At 40.9% G+C, this 27057-nt stretch overlaps 1 protein-coding gene across 1 annotated transcript in view; it reads right to left on the minus strand.

The window, feature by feature from the left end:
* Nucleotides 1–27057, minus strand: part of CFAP54 (cilia and flagella associated protein 54) — a 383858-nt gene that overhangs the window by 170999 nt on the left and 185802 nt on the right. Inside the window, exons 34-37 of the mRNA XM_044280574.1 lie at nucleotides 21063–21293; nucleotides 8909–9063; nucleotides 7253–7434; nucleotides 6720–6947 (exon numbers count right to left, since the gene is read on the minus strand). Of these exons, the coding sequence (XP_044136509.1) occupies nucleotides 6720–6947; nucleotides 7253–7434; nucleotides 8909–9063; nucleotides 21063–21293 (796 nt within the window). The remainder of the gene's footprint in view (nucleotides 1–6719; nucleotides 6948–7252; nucleotides 7435–8908; nucleotides 9064–21062; nucleotides 21294–27057) is intronic.

Consider the following 27057-nt stretch of genomic DNA (forward strand, 5'->3'; position numbering starts at 1 on the left):
TGAACTGCTGACACATTTGCAGTTAATCTATTATTTTATATATAGAATTACTGTGCCTTAGTATTAAAGGGTGGTCTAATATAGTTGTCTGCATCCTGCTGAACTGTTGACACATCTGCAGTTAATCTCTTATTTTTTATACTGTATAGAATTAAAATACTGTGTGCATCTTGTTCAACTTCTGCGACATTCATAGTTAATCCTTTACATTACTGGTACAGTTACTGTACACTAAATCCAACAGACAGTTGCCTGGGCCCTCCAACAGTCAGGACTCGTCAATGTCAGAAGGAAGCTATCGTTCCTTCCCATGGACTTCAATATTGTCTATTGCTCCTGATGCTCCTCCTCCTCCTTGTTACTTGTTTCGACAGCAATCAATCACTGAGGTGATTGCAAAAAGACAATAGTATGCATGCCTGGCCAAGTTACTGGTACTACAGTCCCTCCCTTTCCATGTAGTTGACTGTGGTAGTATGTAGTAGAATATGTGGGGGGAGGGGGATTTCTTCTTGTGTCACTCCTGGAATTCCTCAACAGTTCATTGGATTCAACTGCCAGTCATCTACTGCACCATAAGGTACTTTTCATATGTAGTTTCAGGATGCAATGGTTAAAGGTAAGTATAACTTTAACATTAGGTTAACATGTACCATATTTTTCACCCTGTAGGACACCCCTGCCCATAAGATGCACCTAGGTTTTAGCAAAGTAGAATAAGAAAAAAATATTTTTCATTAGACCTCAGATCAGACCACCAATCAGACCCCCAATGTTAATAAGACCCTCAATCAGACCTCATATAAGACCCCCAATGTTAATAGGATCCCAATAAGACCTCAGCTCAGACCCCAATATGAATGACCCCCAATAAGACCTCAGATCACAGCCCCAATAATAAGACCCCCTCTCATTCAAACTTCAGAAGAGACTCCCAATTTAAATGACCCCCATACCTCAGATCAGACCCCCATGCCTCAAAGCAAATAAAAAAATAATAATAATCCCCACACTGTCATGGGGCCACTATTGCTGCTGCCACCTTCCCCGCTCTGTCATGGGGCCACCACTGCCACTACTTCTGCTGCCACCATTTTCCCCACTCAGTCATAGGGCAACTACTGCTAATGCTGCGGCTACCACCCTCCCCACTCTGTCATGGGGCCACTATTGCCACGATTATTGATATTGTTGATGCTGCCACTGCTCCCACTCTGTCATTGGGCCACTACTTGAATTTTGGGACACTGCGCAGTTAAGTCCACAGCGATAAATTAACATTGACCTGTAATACTGATGCACAGTGATTCAACAGCTAACAGAAGGGATTAAAAATCATGTGTTTTGACTGCCACAACATGCATTAAAAGAACATTTTTTTCTCCACTACTTTATTGGCGCAGCCTCCATTTCTTTATTTTGTTCCACTAAGGAGCCATTTGGACACAGCTCCTGCAGGGACTAGCTATGAATCTTTGTGCACACTGTTACTGCCACTGCTGCTGTCAACTTGAAGCTTGGTGCACTGCACAGTTAAGACCATTAGTATAAATTAGACCTGACACTTATTGACCTGTAATACTGACGCACACTAATTCAACAGCTAACAGAAGGGATTAGCTATGAATCTTTGTCGCTGCTCAGCCATGATGGCATATTGTAGGCAGGATCACATTAGCATCTATTGTGGAGCAGTGTAGTGAGGCCCTTTAAATTAAGCTCTCCTCTTGGACCCAATTCATTGTCTGATGCACATTTAGGGCTCACATAAAGCAGAGTGAGAAAAAGTAGAGTAATGGAGGTGTGTTTTATTTTCCCATCTAAGGTGAGAACACAATGCACTATACTTTCCAATGAAGACATAACTGAGCGGACTTTTATTCATATATATTAACATCATAAAATTTTCTTTGCGTCGTCTTTTCAACGGGCAGAACCGGGATGTAAAGATCAACACTACTGCAGAAAGCTTTATATTGTGTTTAAAATAAAGACTCAGAAGGGAACATATAAACTGTGACCGGGAAAGAGTAATGTGTGTTGGCATTACACCAGAGTTTGTTCAAGACACTAATGAATCATGTGTAGCATGAACTACTGTTTGCCAGCAGCTTTATTCCTCTGATTCGCTCTGCTCTATGGACACTTTTAATTGACTGGACTAAATGTAACGTTTTATCTTTGCCTGTTCGTGAAACATCTTAATTTCTCATGGGTATGACGAATATTTACTAGTTAAACAGATTATTCTTCTGTGCATTTTAAAATATAAGTGAAAGTGCTAAATATGGTAAGCGATATATCACAGCCATATGTTTAGTGAACCATACTGGTAATCGCACTTCACTACCGTCCAGCGTTGACAGTACATCTGAGAGTGTTAATAAAGGAAGATGCAGAAGAAGTATAGGGCATATTGGCACACAGGGTAACACAAAGAACAACATAGGGTGTTTGATGAAGACCCGGTACTGTGGAACAACCTCAGTGAGTAGGAAACTGAATGGAGCATGTGCCCTTGCCACTCAGTATCTAAGGGTGAAACAGGGGAGCGCTGTACTTGGCTGTCTCCGTCAATCGCCTACTGCTCACGCTTGACTTCTGCTTCCTTCAGAGTTCATGACTACAGTGAGGAGGAATGAGATTCTTAGACTAGTGATCAGTGACAGTCTCAATACTGGAAACTGAGAATTCAACTATCCGGAGTATAGGTGATAAATGTCCATTGTAGGACAAGCCCTATAGGACATCTTAGCATTAGCTTCACACTAGTTCCAGTGTTAGTCTAGAGGTGTAGCAGTTAGATAATGATGTAGAGTAGTGTGTGCTACACTAAGTTGCCAGGGGGGATCACCAGGAGGGATCGCCCCTGGCGATCATAATGTTAAGGCATATCCTAGCAATAACATTATAAGAAATTAATGCCCCTTTATGATTACTCAGTAGTAATTTATGAAATATTTCTCTAAGCAGGATAGCATTTGTGAAGCATAAAATTATATTGTGATATCGGGGATGTCCAACACTTTGTAAACAGCATGGTTCATTTAAAAATAAAAATAAAATAAAGAAAAGTAACTAACCTACTAAAGGTCCCTCCAGTCTAGTGCTGTGGGTCAGGTCCCCAGAGCTTTCAGCCCCTATCGGACCAAAAGTGCTGATGTGACATCCATTGTTCACGTACTCACTCAGCCAATCACATGTCTCAGAGGTCAATGGTACATAAACAGCATGTGACCAGTCAGGTCAGTAATTAGTTGAGCAGTCACGTGAACAACAGACATAACATCGTCACTGCCGGTTCGATCAGAGGTACCTTTAATAAGTGAGTTCAGCTTCTATATTATTTTTTTTAAGCTTGGGTGCTCCCCTGCAAACTTTTACAAAGTATTGGATAACCCCGCTAAGTGCTCATTCACACGGTGTATGACTGCCGCGCCAGTGTTGTGGTCCGCAATACACAGGCACAGGCCGTGTGAATCCCGTATTGCGGTGCAAACCCTTTGACTTGAATGGGTCCCCAATCCGCAAAGTATGACAAAAGACTGGACATGATCTATCTTTTGCAGTGCAGAAGCACGGACCCGAAAGCCCACGGAAGCGCTTTGTAGAGTTTCAGTGGGCTTCCGATCCGTGCTCTCCGCTCTGCAAAAGATAGGACATGTCCTATCTTCTGCTATATTTTGAAGATCGTGGACCCATTCAAGTCAATGGGTGCACATCTGCAGCACGGAGTGCACACAGCCAGAGGAACGGAGCCATTACGGTCATGTGAATGGGCCCTAAAGGTGTTCTATAAGCCATTAGTAAATACATTTCTGATATACACTCTATTAAAATTTGGTCCAAGACTGCTGATCTCAAGTATTCTAGATACTCATACATATTTAATAGTCTTTCTGAACTTAACAGATGTTATATAGAGAACATAGCAAGTATAATTCTGTACGCGCTACAAAGCAAGCAAAAGTTTCATCTTCATTAGCTCTAAACACATTCATAAAAACTAGTGTTACATTTCAAGATATTAATGAAAGCCCAATTTTAAAGTTCATTTTATTTTTATGCTTATGGCTTTGAACTATGTTTAGATTTTTGTGACATCCTTTGAAAATATATTTTAAAAATGTTCTTCTGCTGATGTGTCATGAATGTGAAACATTTTTTTAGAATCATTTTAGAAATAAATGAGCACCCTAAGAATCAGAAGGCTTCTGCTAACTGGTGAAACAACAATTTTAAGAAGATAAAAAGTTTGTATTATCAGAATTCAACTTTTGCACATCTTTAAGCCATGCCATGTCCAACTAAACTATTCTAATTTCCTGATAAGTCATGGCCAATAGTAACAGGTGCAACTTTTTAACGGAGACTTTTAAAACAATTGTCACATCTCCCCTTTTTTTCCGTCCAAGCCACTTTTCTAAAAGGGGTGTGGCAAAGGTGTTGAGGGTGCGTGGCCAGACGCAGCATCAAATTTATCTTAATTTACGCCAGTTTTCTGGCTTTTAAACAAACTGGAGGGCCCAGAGCCGGAGTCATCCTCACTGCCGCTGTTCCGGTACTTAATGATCTGAGCAGAAATTAGCACTGGGAGCATCAGGTACTTATGTACCATGCTGGTGTCCGCAGATACAATTGAATTCCGGAGGGTTTCACTGTTCTCAGGAGGATGAATTATTTGAATACTGCAGCATGGCATGGTGCAAGTGGTGTGTCTGGAAAGGGCCTGTGGCCTGCACCCGTGACAGCGACATGGAACGGCACCTAGGTATTTTATTTTTTTCTTCTTTGCTTGGCCATTTGGGGCACTATATGGGTTTTTAATGGGGGAAGCATGCTAAAGGTAGGGCTGGCTTGGTGCTGTGGCCTGCATCTCGCCCCTTGCTACTTATCTTAATGAGAGACGATGGGAGGAAGAGGACATCATTTAGCAGCTATTGATAGCCCCAAAAGAGAGGCAGCTTATGGTGCAGTTCCTTGAGCTGAACTGTGATATTTGGTTCTGCTTGGATGGTATTTTGTGCTGCACTATGGTACTGCTGACCTCGCCTACCTGTCGATATGAACACACATCATGTGGCCAATTTTAGTTTCCCCAGTTCCCAGTTTACACCTGGCTGCAAAGCATGTACACCTGTTTTTTGGCACAAATTAAAGGGGTATTCTCACTTCAGCACAAGGCATTTATCATGTAGAGAAAGTTAATAAAAGACACTTACTAATGTATTGTGATTCTCCATATTGCTTCCTTTGCTGGCTTGATTCATTTTGCCATCACATTATACACTGCTCGTATCTAGGGGCTATGGCCACTGCTGCTGTGCAGTTACAAGGTGGCCTCGATGGGAGTTGCTGTACATGCATGGCTATGCGTGCTCCCACAATCCCGGCCACCAGAAAGGCCCGCTGTAACGGGGTGCCGAAGGCGCACTTAGTCTTCCATCAGCCACAGACCTGCTGCTCAGCTTCGGGAGCAAGGATTTGTGTTTGACCTCGTTCCCAGGGCGGCTTTGCTAGCTGGGAGGCTCCCTGCTCCTAGGTCTGCCTTGAGTGCTGAGCTGATCACTCGGTGCTCGACTGGTTGGACTGTTGGTCATGTGACACTGGCCACGTCACATGACCCTCACTCCCCACTATAAATACAGGCAGCCTGCTGGCCACAGGTTGCCTGTTAATTTAGGTTCCTGGCGTTTGTTGGATACTTGTATACTTACCTGATCCTGTTCCCTGACGATCCTTTGCCTGCTTCTCCTGTACTGCGCATCCTTCCTGGTATATTGACCTCGGCTTCCACCTGACTATTCTTTGCGGACTCCTTTGGTACTTCTCGACTCTCCTGGTATTTATGACTCCGGCTTCTCTCTTCATCATCATTTTATCATAAATTTGGAACATACTCCGTCAGTCCATGTGCCCAAACAGAAATCTACAGCAGCCCTGAGCTGCAGTAGATTTCTAGCTCCATTTGTGCTAGACAACTGGCGTAAATTAGGATAAATGTGTTGTGGAGGCTGGTCAAGCCCCCTTCCTGATTTTACAACGCCCCCTTCTGGAAAAGTGGTGAGGGCAGCATAAAAAAACTCCACTTCAGGCTATTTTTTCAAGCTAAATGATTTATTTTCCTAATAATGTTTATGGGTAAGGCTTGAGGTTAACCGTATAACCTGCAGTTTCAAAAGAGCTTTGAGAGTTTGCGCTAGTTAAGATCTGTTCACCAAACCTCAGTAGACTAGACAGCTTTTATATAGGTTAAAGTGGCATTACCAACCACACAATATGCCATAAATGTCTGATAGATACAGGTCCCATGTGGAGATCCAAACCGACTGACGCCTTATCCAGATGGAGACTGAATGAAAAGCTGAGCACGTGTGCGTGACTCTCTTAATTCACTGCTAGGGAAATAGTCAAGCATTTCTCACCAAGCGGGACATGGTTTGGGGAACTCCACCCTCTAATGAAGGTGTTTATGGCATATTCTGTGGATATATTATACATATCTGAGTTGTGAATACCCTTTAATTTATATGAGATGTAGAAATCAGTTTTCCACTGTTCAAACATTAGTCAACACAGCTGCAGAACAAGAGGCCTACACAAACCGAAAAGTTGTGACCACTGCCCAAAATAACAACAAATACATAACTTAATGAAATTTTATAAATATCTTCCTTAAAATATGCACGGTCATAGACATACACTAATATCAAAATTACCTGAACTGAACCAGTCTTTTGTAATGTGACAATCATATCAAGCATGGTGTCTGCCGCAAAATAGAATGGCATCCAAATTTCATTGTTCAGGCGATCTCTTGTGATGGGCAAGAATCCTTTATTTGCATCGTAAGCTTTAGTGATTAGCTGTATTTCAAGTACAAGGTTCCATAGTACTCGACCAGCATTCTGTAGTAAAGTCCAATGTCCTCCTCGATGTGCCAAAACCTGCAAAATTGTGATGCACAAAATGGATTATGTGGCTGGAAAAGGGGTTAAAAAGGGGTCAAAATCTTAGAAAGTTCGTAATAAATATATAAATTTGCCTTATATGCATTGGGTATAGTCATTTAAATATTTTGCTCAGGTGTCAGGAGAATATGAATTTGTAATAGTAGAAGTAAAGTGTGTTAGTGCTACAAAATAAAATATGTAAAATTTTAAATACATTGCATAACACTAAAAACCATTTAATGGCCGTCACTGCACTTCAGGAAGCATAAAAGAGGTAATTCACTAGGAAAATGTCTTACCAATGCTCTTTTAAGGTGCATACAAATCTTCCCAAGGTGATCCAAAAGAATAAGTGAGGACATGTTTAGCTTTGCTTGTTCTTTTAAAGGAGGAGATGAAGTATCTGTGTCATTAGTCATTTGTGTACGTGGAGTATCCATATCACTTCGTTTTGTACTTGATTCAGAGATATCGGCAGAATCTAAATAGTAACATGTAAATATAGGCTAAATACTGGATGAAAGAGGTGCAATCATATAAACATGTTGGCAACAAATACAACATTTCCAGTGAACATGCGATGGAACACTTGGAGAAAACGTTTGATATCATATTAAAGGGATTTTTACTTTTTTTGTGTAGGTGCTGCTATCACAGAATCCACAATTCACCTCAGGTTAGAGGTAGATGTTTTTACTATAATTTTAAGTGGGTGTATATGATTGGTTTCAGGACTGGATCAGTCCTTGCTTCAAGGTAAACCACACTGACTGATTTTATAGTTGTACGAAATAGAATGAACATATCATTATAAAATTATTCTACAACTTGAATGGCGGGATCTTTCATCACTTGAGAAGGGTTGAGAGGGTGTGGGTGATTCACCCTCCTCTCCAGTGATATGTAAGGTTTATGCCATATAATGTCTTAAAGGCTATAGATACTGGTGCTTTTAGGGGGCATTTTTTCTGTATTATTGCATTGTGCTTATTTTGGGATAAAAGGCGTTTTTCCCGTTGGTCTTTATTAAAAATTATCTGTCTTCTACAGCTTTTTGTTTCATTGACTCTGCAGGCTGTTCCTTCTTCTTCAGGTTGCTCTGATGGTTCGATCTGTAACCATTATCTCTACTTTCCTGACAACTCATAAACCTTTAACCTAAATTATGATCAAACTGATAAGAATTCAACTTAAATGACTGTTTAAGAGCTGTCTGGGAAATTGAGATAAGGGCTATAGATCTAGCCATCAGAGCAGCTCTCCGATGGATTTCAGTGAGATGGAAAAGTCTGCAAAGTCAGTGAAACCTGAAGGCTGTAGAAGACATATTGTTGAACATTTTTGATTTGGTAAAATTGGCAAAATGTTTTTTTTTTTTAGCCCAAAAGAAGCCCAACACAATAATAACAAAATTGCCCTAGAAGATATCGATAGACTTTAGGATATTTTATTCGTTTTTCTATAGGGCACTTAGTTTTTTATTCGATTGAGTGCTCTCCAGTATTTTCCTAATGGCCATGGGATTAGCTCAGTCTACGACGTCTACAGTCTTACACATCATAGACATTGATTGACGTTACAGTTAACAGCTCTAATTGTCACTTTGAGAATCTAGAGGAAGTTTCCAAGTCAGCAGCATTAAAAACTAATAGCAGTTCCACAGGATGAATCAGTAGCCAAATGGTGGTCATTACTTATTAATTATTAGTTATTAATGCCCGTGATGAATTAGTTACCCCCAGTAATAAAGGACTGGACTGGTTTTCAGGACTGGCACACAGTGAACGGCATGTCTTTTTGAAAATGCTCGCTCTACAGTCACTGAGAGCAGAAGCCATTACACAGGCAATTTACAATTCAATGGAGGCGTTTTGAGAATGCAATTACATTTGTAATTAAATGCAAAAACACAGTAAAATATTGGACATTGTGGTGTAAATTTATAAAATGTTTACCCGTTAGTTTGGCGTCTGGTGGAAGATCTAGTTTAAGTGAGGGATGAAGGTGACCTAGGCTAGACATTAGCTCATCTGCAGCATTTGTTTCTGTTGCCATGACTACAGTGCCAGCGTGATGCAAAGTGAATAATTCGGGATCCAGAACTCTATAGCTGTAGAAACACAGAAAAACACATGTATGGAACCAAAACAAACGTTAATTCCAAGCAATTAATTCAGTCACAACAACTTGAAGAACAGACACTTTTCCACTTAACTAGCAACTTGGAACCAGACAGCAGGTACAATTTGGCAGTGCACTGAGAAGAGAGTTCTAGTAATGCAGCGTTAGAATGAGCATTTTCAAAGGAAGGTGTTTTAATTGACAACTACAAGCGCAGAAGAGAACGCTTTGGTCTATGGTTACTGCTCTTCAGTGTTACATGCTATAAATGGAATTTATGGTGGGTGGTAGATGGCTGTAATGAGACCACAGAAGGTCTGGGGGTCTTATAACAAAGACAGCAGAAGTATGGCCATCTAAGCCCAGCCTAAAATGCTTGCTTCAGATTAGGGTCTATTTCTATTCTAATCTTTTTCAACCTCTTTATACAGCTGACCAATTTTCTAATTCACAAATCTCAAGAGAACCTGTCACCATGAAATGCATTGCAATCTGCAGGCAGCATGTTCTAGGGCAGGAGGAAGGAGCTGAGGAGATTGATATATATAGTTTTGTGGGAAAAGATTCAGCATAATCTGAAATGAATTCATCAAAATCTCAGCTCTTTGTGAGCTTACTAGCTGAATGGGCCACCTTATCAGTGACTGACAGCTATCTCTGCATAAGCACTTCTACAGGGAATGTTATCAGTCGCTAAGTAGGACCACCCAGAATGCTATTCAGAAAAAAACTGAGGGTTTAAATATATAAAATGACATGTTTTACTGAATCGTTTAAAACAAAACTATATTCAATTTTACTGCTTTTTTAAATGTGGCGCAGTGTTTATTATTGTTTGTTTGTTGGTCGTTCTCTTACGGCCTTGTTTTTTTTTTTGTTTTTTTCTTTAATATAAATGAAAACTTTACATCCAGTGTCTTTTATCCTGCAATGTGATGAGCAAATTATACTGTACTGTACGGTAATTTGACATTGTGGAAGATGATGTATGCTATGATTTTCTAATAAAAAATTTGTGAAATAAAACAAAACTATATATTAATCTGCTCAGCTTCAGATTGTACTACATTTTGTGGTAACAGATTCTCTTTGAAGGGGCTTTAATGTCCTATAAAGTGATGGGATATTGCTGGTGATAACTAGTGGGGATTTAACTTCTTGGACCTTCACAATTCTGAGAGTGAAGGGGCAGAACTGGTTTGGTACTGTGTTCCCTGCTAGCTGGCCATCCTCATTCACTTGAATGGGGCTGTGCTGCAGTTCCCTGAACAACGGGTGGCCAGGACACCACAAGGAACGGGATGCACGGCTGAACCCCTGTCCTTCTCAGTATCATTGAGGATCCCAAAGGGCAATCTCTTACCAATCATAAAGTATTGGAAATGTCCTGGCTTTTGTAAGATGGGACCAACCACTGAACTCTTGCACCATCAAGGAATCTTAGCCTTCAAATGATACCAGACTAAATTCAGGTAGCAGCATGAAAAGTTTTACTTCCTGGTCCTATCTACCTGTAAGAGAATGGTAGGAGGAGGAAGCCTCAAGTTATATCAGGAAGAAAAAAAAGGCCCGTTACTGTCTTCTTTTTCCCTGTACAGCCTCCAGTGATCCCAAGGAGGAATACAGGAACTTTTCTTCATGCTATCACCCCTACCTATTAGGGACTGGTGAGGGAAGACAAGCAGATGCTCGTGTAATCACCCCCTGCTCCTAATTAAGGACATTAGTCATGGTGGGGATTTTTGGGTGAATTTGTTCTGGTAAATATGTGAAGATATGTAGACACGTGTGAAACATAATACCTTGCATATCTGGAACATTTATTTTTCAAAGCGTTGGGCATCTCGGACTTTTAACATGAATCTTTATGCATTTCTTTTAAAAAAAACTTTGCATTAAGGCACCCATGAGTGTAAAGTCCATTTTCAGAATGTGTCAGGTGTGTAATTTCAGAAAATATATGGGTATAGAGGCATAATTAGATTTTTTTTTAATAATATATAGTTCCATAGGCTCCAGAAGACACAAGTCCATCAAGTTCAACCATTCTCATGTTTTATTTGAGTTTGTCTATATTGGTCTATATCAGGGGTGCACAATCTTTTCTGTTTGGGGATCACATTGTCAGACTGAAGAAATACCATGGGTCGAAAATAAAAGTTAAAGGAGTATTACCAACTGAAATAGTTTATATATTGTACATACAGTATATAATGCAGATATCTGGTTACACCTCCAGGATTCCCATCTAATGAGAAAAATGCATGTGAGCAGCCACAAGGCATAAACATACATGTCTGTCACGAGATAACTGGGGGCCACGCAGAATGATATCGAGGGCCGGATGTCGCCCCCAGGCCTCAAGTTGTGCACCCCTGGTCTATATGGTCACTGTTAGAATATGGTCACAAAAACACACACCTCAGGATGGTGGAGGATACTGCTTATTTACACGTGTTTGTTCATAAATGTGGGATGCACACATTATAAAGGGACCCATGCTGAATTATTAGGATTTACATATAGTCCCAGGTCAGCATGAGTTGGGGCTTAAAACAGTATTCTCTCGACCTTATGCAAATAACTTACACTAATGGGATTTATGGGATTCTTAACAGTATTAACCTGCTAATATAAAAAGATGACTTTAACAATGATTTATTGTTGTTTAGGCTTACTTGGCCAATAACTGATTACTTTAGTTCATTTATGTCATACTGTATAATAGAAAAAAATATTCATTTTTTTAACTGTGCTGCTTTCCCTTCAGTTTTGTGAACAATCGACAAAGCCCCATTTCACAGATTTCTCATCTACATTATGGCAAACACCTTGGGGAGAAAGCTTTTGTCAATTGAAACTTTTGCTGGCTCTTTTTGATTTCTCATAAAAAGTAGATCAATAACTTGAGCTCTCGTAACAAATGTAATAGCAACCAGAAAAATTTCAATCTGACCAAAGTAATTGGTTTAACGGGTTTGTGAAGATTCATACAGAGCTCCCAGGGGAGATGGGGAAAACAAGACTACTTTCTAATAAATGTCCTAATAATAGTGGTTGAACTGATGTGCAAATCTGCTATCTTACTGCAGTTTTTATTGGTTGTGTCAGACAAAAAGTGCACTTTTAAAACTACATGCGGCACTCACAGAAAAAGACCCTGAAGTGATGTATTTCATATGCAAAAAAAAGAATACAGCCAGAAGTATGAGAGTCTCAAATTACAGCTTACACAGCATTGTTCAAAGTAGTACAAAAGGAAAATGTGTGATCTTAATAGAATACAAAATATATCTTTGGGCAAAAAAATAATAATAATGAAATTTTGGGTTGTGTTAGGGTCAGTATAATACCCTATAAAGAAGAGATGCACAACGTTCCATGTCTGAAGCCACATAGTCCAATTGAACTAATCCCAAGGCCATGATGAAACTAAAGAGGTACTACCATTTGAAAATTTTTTGGCATATCAAAATATATGCCATAAATGTCTGAGTGTCAGTTGTGCTTCCAGGACTCCCACCTTGAGAATAGGGGTCCCCTCCTACCCCATTTGCACTCCAGAAAGGAAGGGACCAGGCATGTACGTGTCTCTAGACTTTGTAGTTTTATGTGTGGTAGCTAAGTGTTCCACTACTTCCATAACCTACAATGAAATCAGCATGCAGCATCTCCACTTCATCTAATCATTTTCAGGTGCCACACAGGGGTCAGGAGACCCAAATTTTGCCAATATATGTCCATTCAATGGAGCTAAGTTGCGACGAGCGTCCGCAGCATCTGGACTGAACAACAGCAGCAGTGGTTTCTGCCATGGTATATGCCGTCCGTTGTGTGAACAGACCCTTATATTATAAAATTACTAAGCAAAATTTTGGAAAATAAACTGGTGTTTAAAGGAAGATATTCATTTTAATATATTCATTTTAATTAAGGAAGTATTACTGTGAAGCTCACTATACCTGTCTACAGTAAGATCCAGCATCCTCAGGATCTTTGACATGCTAGATTAAAAACATGCATACATACCCATATGCATACACACACATACATACACAGTATATCCAGTTAAATTTCCTATCACATGCAGTTTTTTTTTCCTCTTTGCCTTCTTGGAGAAACGTTGTTGTTAGGTCCCATAACTTCTGCATATGCCCCTGGTTACATATTAATAATATAAAGATGGACTGACGCGTTCATACATGATCATGGCATCTGAGAGTGATAATACAGTGTAAAATTAACATTAAAAAAAATTCAATCATACTTACCTCCTCCATTTGTTTTCGACGGGCCAGCTGCCGCCATCTTGATTGGAGATTTTGCGTGAAATCTCGCACAGCCCGAGAAGACGTCATCACGCCAGCCGGCGTGGTGACATCATAGGTCACCATGCATGGGATTTCAGCCGAGATCTTCAATCAAGATAGTGGCGACCAGCCCGTCGTGAGCAAATGGAGGACCTAAGTATGATGTTTTTTACACTATTTTAGGTTCAATCAATTCGCTACCACGAAGGACAAGGAAATTCGGCTTCGGGGCGAACCGAATTTATATGAATTTGGATTGAATTCCACTTCGTTGGATTCGATTCGCTCATCTCTAGAGATGAGTAATAAAATATAAAGCAAAAGAAAAAACTGATAAATATGTACTGTCACGTATAGATATCAGCAAAGCTTTCACTGAATACCTAACATAAGAAGAGCGACAAATGCAGTATATTCTAATAAAGAAACAAATATTCCAACCAATACTGATATGTGCTTCTCAATGTATCTAGATACCTGAGAAAACCGACCCTCTGACCACCTGAACCTCAGTTTCCAGGCTAGCTATAACATATGGTTAGCATCACTATTTTACATATTATACGAGAATAGAATTTACTCATTCTGATAAGGCTAATGCGTTCTTATTAGAGCACATCATGGACATCTGAGGTAATATAACACAGCCGGCTTTGGTGCTATAAAAACACTGATGTTATTGAAATGATTGCAATTCATCAAGGATATGCAATGTTGTCAAGTCACGAGATGAATTATGAGAAAGAAATCTTGCCACCGCATAATGTATTATGGTCTGCATTGGGAATTTATCTTTCTTAGGTATCAATAGGATGGCACAACTGAGAGTAATAATAATGTACGAAGAGGATCAATAATACTTGTTACATCTGTGACATAGACGGTATTAATGTTATATCCTCATTTACATTCTAAGCTAAAAGCCCTGTTTGTCCCTGTGCCAGGGTCTTCTTAATTTCATACACATGATTAAAAGATTTACATATAAATGAACATTAACAGTTTGCTCTCTACCCCTAGAGTATTAATTAAAATTAAATCTTATTAAATAACAAGAAAAAAAATTTGTAAACTTAACTTAGAACTGAGAATCCAGACTTTGCAGTGAGTACATTGCTTTACAACACGACTGGGTGATTTTCAATGGTTAGTGTCATTTACAAAGATGAGTCACATTATTATGACCACTTCCTACATTGGCAGCTCGTAGCTCATGAAGGAATTTACGTGTCATGATCTGACTTGGTGGGTATATAAGGTTTACAATAGGCTGTCTGCACATATATCCCTTGTTGCTGTTATGGGTAAAAGGCGCAATTTATCCGAGTTGCTCAAAGAGATGATTATTGGCTTTCGAGCCAAGGGTGAAAGTATTTAAAAAATGTTGGCGGTTGTCAACTGTTCACGTGCTGCTGTGGTGAAAGTGTATCATAAATGGACAAACTGAAAAGGTGATGTGGAAACTGTGGAGTACCACATGCCATTGATGTGAGAGATCAATGTCAGCTACAAAGGTGCGCAAGGGCGGACCGACAAGCTGCAGTGGAGCAGCTCACCACCAAAATGAACCAGGAGGCTACCAGATGTGTGTCTAAAACAGCAGTTTCAATGAACCTTGCTGTGTATGGGTGGACCCTACTGTGGATGCATGGTTAATGCAACCTGCTAATGAGGTTGCATCGGCAGAAAAGGCTTAACTTTTTATGTCAGTATCGGAATTGGACCTCCACTGATTGGCAAAGGGGTGCTTTCTTCTATGAGTCACGTTTTCTGGTTCATCAAATGGATAGACGCTGGCGAGTTAGGTGAAATGTATCAGAGAACAAACACCCTACAACCATTGCTGGAAGAACAAAAGCTGGTGGTGGCAGCGTTATGGTCTAGGGAAGGTTTTTGGACATTCCATGAGTCCACTCATCCATGTAGAAGACAATCTCAACTGATTTGGGTATGAATCCATTCTTGCTGATCACGTACACCCATACAGGCTGATTGTCTTTCCTAGGGCGGATGTGATATGATGGCAAATACGACATGTCACATGGATAGAAATGTACAACATTAATTGTAAGAGCATGACCAAGACTTTCAAGTACTACCTTGGCCCCCTAATTTGCCAGACCTGAACCCAGTTAAGCATCTGTGGGACCCCCTCGATCATTTTATTCATTCTATGGATCCTCCCCCATGCACCCTCCAGTAGCTGTGGAATGCACTGCAGTCTGCATGGCTTCAGATACCAGAGACAACCTACCAGGGTCTTACCGACTCACTCCCGACACATCTAGCTACAGACCATGCTTCACACGATGGCTACTCTGGTCATAATAATGTGATTTGACTGTGTATAATATAGTATAACCAGAGGCTAACATTAAAATAGAAAGCAATACACAAAGACTGAAGTATAAAGATATGCATACTTGTCCACTCAACAGCTATTCCTGCCACTTAAAATATGAGCGCAGCAGTAGAAAGCTAGAATTAATTTGCAATGTAAGACTGACCATGTACATGAAAATGATCTGCTCTTCCAGAGCTTAGTGGCACTGATATCATGTTTTAGGCCTCATGCACACGACCGTGCCGTTTTTTGCGGTCCGCAAACAGCGGATCCGAAAAAACGGAAGGCGCGTGTGTTGCCTTCCGCAGTTTGCGGAACGGAACGGGCGCCGGCAATTTAAATGCCTATTCCTGTCCGCAAATCGCGGACAAGAATAGGACATGTTATATTTTTTTTTGCGGGGCCGCAGAACGGAGCCACGGATGCGGACAGCACACGGAGTGCTGTCCGCATCTTTTGCGGCTCCATTGAAATGAATGGGTATAACGGCGGCTCGGATGCGGACCCAAACAACGGCCGTGTGCATGAGGCCTTATACAGAGTAAAATACAGATACATTGATTTTTATACTAACATAGTAAAAAAGGCCAGTGAGGTAGAAGCCAATTTTCCCCACTTTAGGGGAATAAAAAATTCCTTCCCGACTCCAATCAGGCAATCAGAATAACTCCCTGGATCAATGACCCCTCTCTAGTAGCTATATCCTGTAATACTACTGTACTGTTAGCAAAAAATGGTCACATAGTTGGGAATCTAGGAGCTGCAATCCCAACTTGCTCCTAAAGTTAGTGCTCAGGAGTAGAGATGAGCGAATCGAAGTTGACGAAGTGGAATTTGATCAAAATTTCAGGAAAAATTTGATTCACACCGAATCCGAATTTCCTCACTCTTCAAGGTAACGAATTCTATTTTTTTTCTAGATGGCTGCTGCACATGTGAGGACATGGAGCAAGGAACGTGAGATCACCCATAATGCCTTGCATGCAGCCAATCAGCAGCCAGCCAGCCACTGTGATGTCACAGTCCTATAAATAGCCTCAGCCATCTTGGATTCTGCCATTTTCCAGTGTACTTAGTGCAGGGAGAGACGTCAGCAGGCGCTAGGGACAGTGCTAGGAAAGACTTCATTGTGCTTAAAAAACGACTTACAAGTGCAGGGAAAGATTATTCAAGGTGTAGGGAAAGGATAGGGAGAAATCATTCCACTGCATTTCTGTTGAACAGGGTTCAGTAGGGGAGGTTACAGCCTGGTTAAAAGGAACAATCCTATTACACCTTGCTGCACTGACTGGGGTTCCAAATTGACATTATACAGCTCTGTGATTCCAGCAAACCGTTGTAGTTATTGGGGTGCAAGTGCTGTGATACAGCCATTAACAGGGTTTATCACAAGGAAATATTTCTACGTCTTATTTGCCCTTGTGCGGTGCAGTTATATGTTCTAAAGCATTTTTTGTCGTGTATTAGTGGGAAAAAAAGGGCTTATTACCCTTTGTGTGGTGAAGTGAGAAAATTACAGCACTTTTTGTCATGTATTAGTGGCAAAAGAAAAATATATTTGCCGTTCAGCAGTGCAGTTATATGTTATAAAGAACCTTGCTATGATTTTAACATAGAGGTAGCTTCACATGCACTGCCATTCCCTATTATGCCTCTTGCCCAAGAACGTAAGGGCTCTGTGCCCGTGCTGCTGACCGCAAATTGCGGTCCGCAAAGCATGGGCACCGACCGTGGGGCAGCCGCATGCAGATCGCGGAACCATTCACTTGAATGGGTCCACATACGTGATGCGGAATGCACACGGCCGGTGCCCCGTGTATTGCTGACCGCAATTTGCGGTCGGCAGCACGGGCACGGAGCCCTTACATTCATGGGCAAGAGGCCTTATAGTGAGCGAGTGTGCCTGGCTGTTTCCATATTTCCTTTTTATTGCTGCTAAGAAAGGGGAAGTGAGGCCGATTTGTCAGGACATTTCCAAAGATTGTAGCTTTCAGACTTGTCCAAAATGTGACACTTCTGACAGCTCTTAATGAAATGTCAACACTCAGAATAAACAGTCTCCACCGTAGATTACTGGTCTCAAACCTGTGGCTTGACAGCTGTTGCAGAACTACAACTCCCATTATACTTAAGCAGCAGTTGGAGAGCCATAGGTTGGAGACCAATGCTGAAGATCATGGTCTTATACTATGATGAATGAAAATATAGCATTATTGGTAATGCTAGACAGGTTGCTGTAATGGGATACATACAAAGGACCCATCATAAGTTCACCATAGTGATGAACAGAGTACTCTATACTGTAATTGTCATGAGCTGTATACTGTATATAAGCTGTATTCACATTAACAGCTACAGACCATAGGTCCGTGTGACCTATTCTTTTTAAAAAGCTATCCTCCCTCCCTACCAAAAGACTCATCTGACCAAAAGCATGAACAGCAAAGCTGTATGGAAATTTGGCCCAAATCTATAACCTTATACTATATAGTCGCATGTATTTCTGGGGCACAATCCACCTGGCGCCTTCTACTAGAAGAACATCTATTTATATTGGTGAGAAGGACCCAAAACGACCTCTGCAATGGGGCCCAATGATTTGTATGTACATGCCTCTACCTGAGACAGTAAAAGCCCCTTTACACTAGTAGGACATTGATTTGATTAAGTGATGAACGAGCCGTTATTCGAGTCGTTAACAATTGAATGAAAACCCTTTACATGTACTGAGTATTGTGTACAAGTTTGTCAGTGAGATGGTGTAATAGATCGTTTGTCAGCCAAACGTTGCATTTCGACTAAAAGAAAATTGACTAAAGTATGTGGGTGGCGTTTGGGAAAAAAAGAATTGTGTTGTATCCTTGAAGGTGTCAAAAGGATGTGTTAAAAAGGCGTGTAAACACCCTATTTAGGCTACGTTTACAGTAGCGTTATGAAATCTGTCAGGCTAATCCAGCAGAGGAACAGCCTGCAGGAACTCACTGTATGTGGCATAGCCAGATAATGCTAAACCAGTAAGATCCTGCATGCACAACTATTTGCCCGGCTGAAAGCTGACATTATGCCAGAAAGTGGCTGTATCCCTTTCGGATCCCATTGTAGCCAATGGGATCCAGCGGTTCCAGGCATCATCAGGCCTCTGCCGAAACAGCCTGCTGGATGTCATAATGGTACTGTGAATGTAACCTTAGACAGTTCTTATTTAAATCCATTTCTAGGAAAGCTTGGTAACAAGTAATCTTGTTGTAACTGTAGCTCCGCAAAGGTTGTGACCAAACCTACCAAACAGTAATAACTTGTCATAGAAGAGAATTTTTATAACAAAAATAATTGGATAACTCAATAAAAAAACGTAATACTTTAAAATTTCAGGTGAATTTATAGTATAACTTCCCATGTGTCTCTATACGAGATAATCATTATATACATTTTTACCAGTTTTCCCCTCTGCGGGTCCCATTTCCTTGGGCGAATGGGTGGAGACTAGCTGCTATGATGTCTCCCACATACTGCAAACATAGAGAAAAGGAAACCCTGCTCCCCTATATTTCTGTGGCACACCCCCAGAAGAAGTAGCAGCATGGAAAACATTATACAGCAGTATTGAGCTATATACCAGTGAATCCAGCATTGAGGTAAGATAGAAGCTTACTAGAGCTAGCAGCAGTGTCTTTGTGTGTCTGTGTCACTGTCTCCCTCCATCAGCTCACTTCTCCCCCTCCCTTTTCTATAGACTTTCATGGCATGCAACCTGATTCTTCAGTGAACTGATAGACCATCTCCTCTCTCAAGACAGATTTTATCTGTCACTTGAGGGTTAATGGTCATTTCAAAAGACAGGGGAAAAGAAGTGGTTCATAAGTGGAGAAAGGAGAATTTTTCTCTAATAAGATACATTACAAAGTTTCTTGTATTCACTTGTACTATTGATTTACACAGAATTTGTTGACAGAACAGTGCCTATTAAAATAAGGTTTATCACATAATTTTCATCAATATAGCTAACAGCACTGACCCACAATAGATTACAAAAACATTTCAACTCCCAGGAGCCAATATGGGTGGGTTTTGCTATTCCAAGTGCCCAAAGCAAAGCCCATCCAGCTGGGCACTTGGAAGCTGTTTTTCAGCAGTGCTTTTCCTGGACACGGAATAAAGATACAGAGTACACACAGGTATGTTTGGAATGTGTTTGCAATCTCCTGTGGGACAATGCTGTTAGTTATATATATTGTGATAAGTATGATAAGGTAGACAGTGTCGGAAGAGATGTATATCCCACTCAGATACCTCAGCTGGGTGGGATAGCTAAAATACAGGAGATAATAGTCTCAGCAGCATGTAGGTTGCTGAGACAAGGTTTTTGTTGGTATAGTCTGGGCCGGATTTTAGTTGGATTGGCAGATAGGATTGGAAGTGGGATCTGCCAATCCACACCCTTCCAGCATGGGTGTTCCCTTGGACCAGAGAGGATCGCAGGTGAGGGCTGCGATAATCAGACTGGGATAAAGGCCTGGTGAGGATCTGCCAGTGTGGTCTCAGCAGGGCAAGGCTGAGGGGCCATAGGGCTAGGCACTAGCCGGAACTTTAGGGGACGCCTTGACACCTGGAAACAAGGGTCACGAGGCCAGAGTCGGGAGGACTACTGGGCCACAATCCCCCAGAATGTGTTGAAGGGTCACAGCCCGGAGGCTGCAGGACTGTATGGCTGGTGAAAGCAGCATTTATGTACCATGTGTGAACAGCGCTCTGTATAGATGAGTCAGGGATCATGTTCTATGTTTATGTAGAGCCCAGATGGGAAGGTTTTCATTTTGTATCGTGTTTGCTGGCGCTGGTATCAAAATAAATGCACTGTTTGGACATTCAACACGGTTGTCAGCGAGAATATTGTGACTGAGACCCCGGAGATAGAGCTAATCCCTCACAACAATTAAAGCATAGGTTTGGTACAGACAAAGAGAATGACTTAATGTATCTATGGTTGCATATAAATTTGGGTAAGAATGCTGCATACAAATTTGGGAAGCAGCTGTATAAAGAACTACTGCAATGCTACAGAATTATAGATATTGTGATCTGTGTTTGTGCCAATTAACAGGCGGAAGGAACAGGGCATAGAAAAGGTCACACAATGGCAATTTGTTCTTGCAGCATAAAAGGAACTAACAAGACAACATAACATTTAAGTTGGTAAACTTAAGAACAAGGGCCACCGTGTCTCTTCATTACTAGAGGATCTTACACTGGTCATTTGTCTCTAGCTGAAAATGTGGAAGAATGCTAATGAGAGGCATTATTTGTGAAGCTGCTCATGTGTTGTCTTAGTGTTACCTGTTAATGCTTTGCTCACTTGCTGGTTCTTCGCTGCTCCGCTGACTAAGCTTTTTCTTAAACAAGGTGAAGTGAGTTAGTGCCAGAAGTAGATTCATTTGAGCTCTCCATGGCATCTCTTCTCTGCTGGCTTGAAAAAGTCTCCTACGTTTTATATATCTCCCAACAATAGGTGTTAGCAGCACGACCAGAGTTGTAAAAGCTTTTTTCTCAATCTCCTCTCTGGTAAGTCTGAAATGAAAAGAAAAATAGTACTAAATCTATAGTATAGAACCACAAAAGTTCAACATAACAGAATTATATAACACAATAGTTTATATTTTGTTAAAATGTACAGATACACCACCCAAAACTTTAAAAGTTAATAAAATGTTATGAGGAACCAGCACAGAATAGAGATTGCAATTGTAATTATGTACCAAATACAGCGATGTATTCAACATTTTACATAAAGAAGATGTTCTTCTTGTGTCCTTTTAGGTATATAAGTAAAAAAAATAAAAATAATATATATATATATATATATACAGACGTGGACAAAATTGTTGGTACCCTTTGGTCAATGAAAGAAAAAGTCACAATGGTCACAGAAATAACTTTAATCTGACAAAAGTAATAATAAATTAAAATTCTATAAATGTTAACCAATGAAAGTCAGACATTGTTTTTCAACCATGCTTCAACAGAATTATGTAAAAAAATAAACTCATGAAACAGGCATGGACAAAAATGATGGTACCCCTAGAAAACACAGAACATAATGTGACCAAAGGGACATGTTAATTCAAGGTGTGTCCACTAATTAGCATCACAGGTGTCTACAACCTTGTAATCAGCCATTGGGCCTATATATATGGCTCCAGGTAATCACTGTGTTGTTTGGTGATATGGTGTGTACCACACTCGACATGGACCAGAGGAAGCAAAGGAAAGAGCTGTCTCAAGAGATCAGAAAGAAAATTATAGACAAGCATGTTAAAGGTAAAGGCTATAAGACCATCTCCAAGCAACTAGATGTTCCTGTGAGTACAGTTGCACATATTATTCATAAGTTTAAGATCCATGGGACTGTAGCCAACCTCCCTGGACGTGGCCGCAGGAGGAAAATTGATGACAAATCTAAGAGACGGATAATCCGAATGGTAACAAAAGAGCCTAGAAAGACTTCTAAAGAGATTCAAGGTGAACTTCATGCTCAAGGAACATCAGTGTCAGATCGCACCATCCGTCGTTGTTTGAGCCAAAGTGGACTACATGGGAGACGACCAAGGAGGACACCATTGTTGAAAACGAATCATAAAAAAGCAAGACTGGAATATGCCAAACTACATGTTGACAAGCCACAAAGCTTCTGGGAGAATGTCCTGTGGACAGATGAGACAAAAATCGAAGTTTTTGCCAAGGCACATCAGCTGTATGTTCACAGACGAAAAAATGAAGCATATCAAGAAAAGAACACTGTCCCTACTGTGAAACATGGAGGAGGCTCTGTTATGTTCTGGGGCTGCTTTGCTGCGTCTGGCACAGGGTGTCTTGAATCTGTGCAGGGTACAATGAAATCTCAAGACTATCAAGGAATTCTAGAGAGAAATGTACTAGCCAGTGTCAGAAAGCTTGGTCTCAGTCGCAGGTCATGGGTCTTGCAACAGGACAATGACCCAAAACACACCGCTAAAAACACCCAAGAATGGCTAAGAGGAAAAAATTGGACTATTCTAAAGTGGCCTTCTATGAGCCCTGACCTCAATCCTATTGAGCATCTTTGGAAGGAGCTGAAACATGCAGTCTGGAAAAGGCACCCTTCAAACCGGACACAACTGGAGCAGTTTGCTCATGAGGAGTGGGCCAAAATACCTGCTGAGAGGTGCAGATGTCTCATTGACAGTTACAGGAAGCGTTTGATTGCAGTGATTGCCTCAAAAGGTTGCGCAACAAAATATTAAGTTAGGGGTACCATCATTTTTGTCCATGCCTGTTTCATGAGTTTATTTTTTTACATAATTCTGTTGAAGCATGGTTGAAAAACAATGTCTGACTTTCATTGGTTAACATTTATAGAATTTTAATTTATTATTACTTTTGTCAGATTAAAGTTATTTCTGTGACCATTGTGACTTTTTCTTTCATTGACCAAAGGGTACCAACAATTTTGTCCACGTCTGTATATATATATATATAGAGGTCAACCAGAAAAACATGTATCTTACAGTCTATTCAGATGAAGCCTGGGGGTATATGCTTGGTGCACATTTCAAACATAGGCATGTACCCCAGATGGATGCAACTGTATGCCTATACTATTGCATATGTCATTGACTCCCATTGTAAAAAATCTATACAGCACATTATGTATTCTTGTGGCATTCCCTTCTATCGAAAAATGTAGTTGATTATGCACATGTATACTGCCCAGATTTATGCCACATACACCCTTTTGGAGTGAAGTCTTTGGGCATACCAGCATATATGTCAAGAACTACAAAGCCTTTGTTATAATGCACCGACTACATAAACATCTATTTGAATGGCTTCAGCCTCTGTAACTGGTTGGCAATATATGTGCGATAGTATTCATAGTACCATATGTTCCTCCAAGTTACACTTATTTGGCATTGAGTGGTGGGCATTTTGCTACTACTTTGTACAGACATTATCATCATTTACAACCTAAGCTCCCTATCAGTATGTCTTTGGAGTGTGGAAGGAAACCGGAGTACCCGGAGGAAACCCATGCAAACACGGGAGAACATACAAACTCCATGCAGATGTTGTCCTTGACAAGGACAGGCAGCAAGTGGATATTTTTTAAAATTACCTACAAGTCACAAAAGATGGTGAAAGTGGTCCCCGTTCACGTCTGTGCCTATTTGGGCACGTGGGATTATGTTGGCTGATCCTGCTTGTGATGCTGCGGATAGTGTTTGTGATGTTTTCATTGAGATCATCCAGGAGATGTAGATTGTTAGCAGACACTTTCTGTTTTAAGGTTGAATTTAATTGGACCGGAACTCGAACATAAGGGTTCACGCAGAGGACCAATATAAAATAAAATAGTGCAATTTATTAAACCATAAAAACATAAAACATAAAAACATGCATACACGTATTTGTGGGATGGAAGACAGCAGATGAACTATCTCATATAACAAGTCCGCAAGGTGTAGGTATATCTGTTAAGTTGGATCAATTCATCAGTGAGGAAGAAATAGGGATCTATTTCGAAACACGTCTGGGATCGATGGGATATTCATAAAGAGTCCAAAAATTTTAAGCATGGCAATGTAACATTGAAAGATATCTATGAAACTACTTTCTGAAGAAAAAAACTTAGGAAAACTGACCAGTGGTCGATCTTACTAACGGCTGGCTACTGATAGTAATATATGATCAAAAGATCGAAGCTTCACTGCGATTTTTAAGCCGCGATTAAGAGTCTGTATCATACGAAAGAAAAGGTAACAGCTCATCTCGCGAGAATAGAAGCGATCTTACGGAGTTCCGATTTATGACGTCAGTAAGCAATTACATTCTGCCATTTGCTTTTGATTGAATCGACACGAGGAAAGCGCTCTTACATGTGGGACGCCACAGAGTTACGCTTCAAATTGCTCAACAGGAATTATCAGCATAAGAACGGGACTTTATCCATCTTCCATTCAGCTAGGTTTGATCCAACTTAACAGACATACCTGCACCTTGCGGACTTGTTATATGAAATAGTTCATCTACTGTCTCATCCATCCCACAAATACGTGTATGCATGTTTTTATGTTTTATGTTTTTATGGTTTAATAAATTGCACTATTTTATTTTATATTGGTCCTCTGCGTGAACCCTTATGTTCGAGTGCCGGTCCAATTAAATTCAACTTTACTGCTTTTGAAGGGGTGATTCATTTTGGACATTGGCACCTATCCATGTTTATAGAGAGTGAGCCGTCCCATTAGTATTTATTCACTTTCTGTTTTAAATTTCCCCACAGGTAAAAATCGCATGTAGACAAGTCTGGGGAACGTGGTGGCCATAACCCCTTGCTCACAGTTCGCTCCTCCGTAAACAGTTCATGAACCCGTGCCAGTGAGTTCTGTGAGGTGTGGCATGATGCCCCACCTTGTTGGAAAAGTAGGACACTTTCTTCTGCAGCATCGCCAACATACTCCAACATTCTCCAACATGCCCAAAGATGCAAAGATGTAATGGGGACCAGTTTCAGATTCTTCATCTGTGACTTGTGGGTAATAAAAAATAATAATAATAATCCACTTGCTCATTCATCTTGTCATACTATCGCTGGAGTCGGGCTACTTTTTCATGGGCCACTATATATATATATATATATATATATACACATACATGCCTTTCATTAGATGTATCTACAGCATAAAAGGTACTAGTGGATAAATTACTATACTATTTGTTTTCTATAGGAATCTGTCCATAAATGGCTTGAAGTTACTATTGCAATATTACAGTCTATGTACCATATTTTTCGCCCTATAAGATGCACTGTTTCCCCCCAAAAAATAGGGGGGGAATTGCAGTGCGTCTTATAGGGCGAATGCTGCAGTTTACAATGATACACCGCTGACCGCATGCTGCACAGCGCGGTCGGTAGGTGTATCAGTGGGGAGGGAGGAGGGGCTTGGGGCCGGCATCTAGTTTTGTAACGGCAGCGGGGCCCCGTGCAGTCTCTGTATTCTATTGCATTGGGCCAACTCACTGTAGTAATCCTATCTATAACTGTAGGCATTGTTTAACAATAATCTTCAATACATCCATTAATCTTCACTTACTTATGTCCGTATCAGGCAGGAGGCCGGGCGGGCACTGGCAGCTTAACTCACTACGTCACGCGCCTGCTCCGCCCACTTTATGAGTTACGCTGCCAGCGCCTGTCCGCCCGGCCTCCTGCCTGATACGGACGTTAGTAAGTGAAGATTAATGGATATATTGAAGATTATTGTTAAACAATGCCTACAGTTATAGTTAGAATTACTACATGGAAGCGGGGCCCGGTGCAATAGAATACAGTGACTGCATCGGGCCCGCTGCCATTACAAAACTAGATGGCGGCCCCCACCCTGTATTTGGGGTCATTCACACTACACAGGGACACTGTTATGGGGGGAATCTGTGGATGACACATAGCACAAATGCCCCATAACAGTGCCATCCACAGATACCCCCATAACAGTGCCATCCACAAATGCCCCCATAACAGTGCCATCCACAAATGCCCCTATAATAGATGGCATCCACAGATGCCCCCATAACAGTGCCATCCACAGATTCCCCCCATAACAGTGTCAGCCACAGATCCCCCCATGGCATCTGGAATAAATTCCACTTTTTTCACCCTCTGGACGTGCTGTCTCCATTTTTTTTATTTTTCTCGATACCTACGAGTTGCTTTACTAGGGGCTTTTTACCACCCCTCCTGGAGACGAGCACCTGAAACATTATTACTAAGGAGTGCTGTCCACCCGTATTTTTCCCCTCATAACAGTGTCAGCCACAGATCCCCCCATAACAGTGTCAGCCACAGATCCCCCATAACAGTGTCAGCCATAGATCCCCCATAATAGTGTCAGTCACAGATCCCCCATAGCTTGCTGCTTTTCCAAGACTGCTTTACCAAGAGCTGATCTACAAGAGCATTGGAGATATTCAGGAGATACTCAGGAGGTAATCTGGAGGTGGATAGAATCTAAAAAAGTAAGATTTGTTTGTTTAAAATCTTTCCCCTCTTTACAATGGCAGACCTGGTTCTGTGCAGGAATTGTTGTGCTTTTATTTCAGGTCCCACTCTTCAGAGGTTTGGATACTGTCTGATCTGTAGACAGCTCTCCATAATGCAGCAGGAAATTACCATTTTGAAATATGAGATTTTTAAATTAACCACTAAACAAACTCAGGCTGAGAACATTGCAATGCCACTGCCACAGAGGCCCCCTAGAAATGGAAGATGGGTTACTGTAGGTTCTGGTAGACTGAG

The sequence above is a fragment of the Bufo gargarizans genome, chromosome 2, assembly GCF_014858855.1.
Source record: "Bufo gargarizans isolate SCDJY-AF-19 chromosome 2, ASM1485885v1, whole genome shotgun sequence".
NCBI classification, from domain to species: Eukaryota; Metazoa; Chordata; class Amphibia; order Anura; family Bufonidae; genus Bufo; species Bufo gargarizans.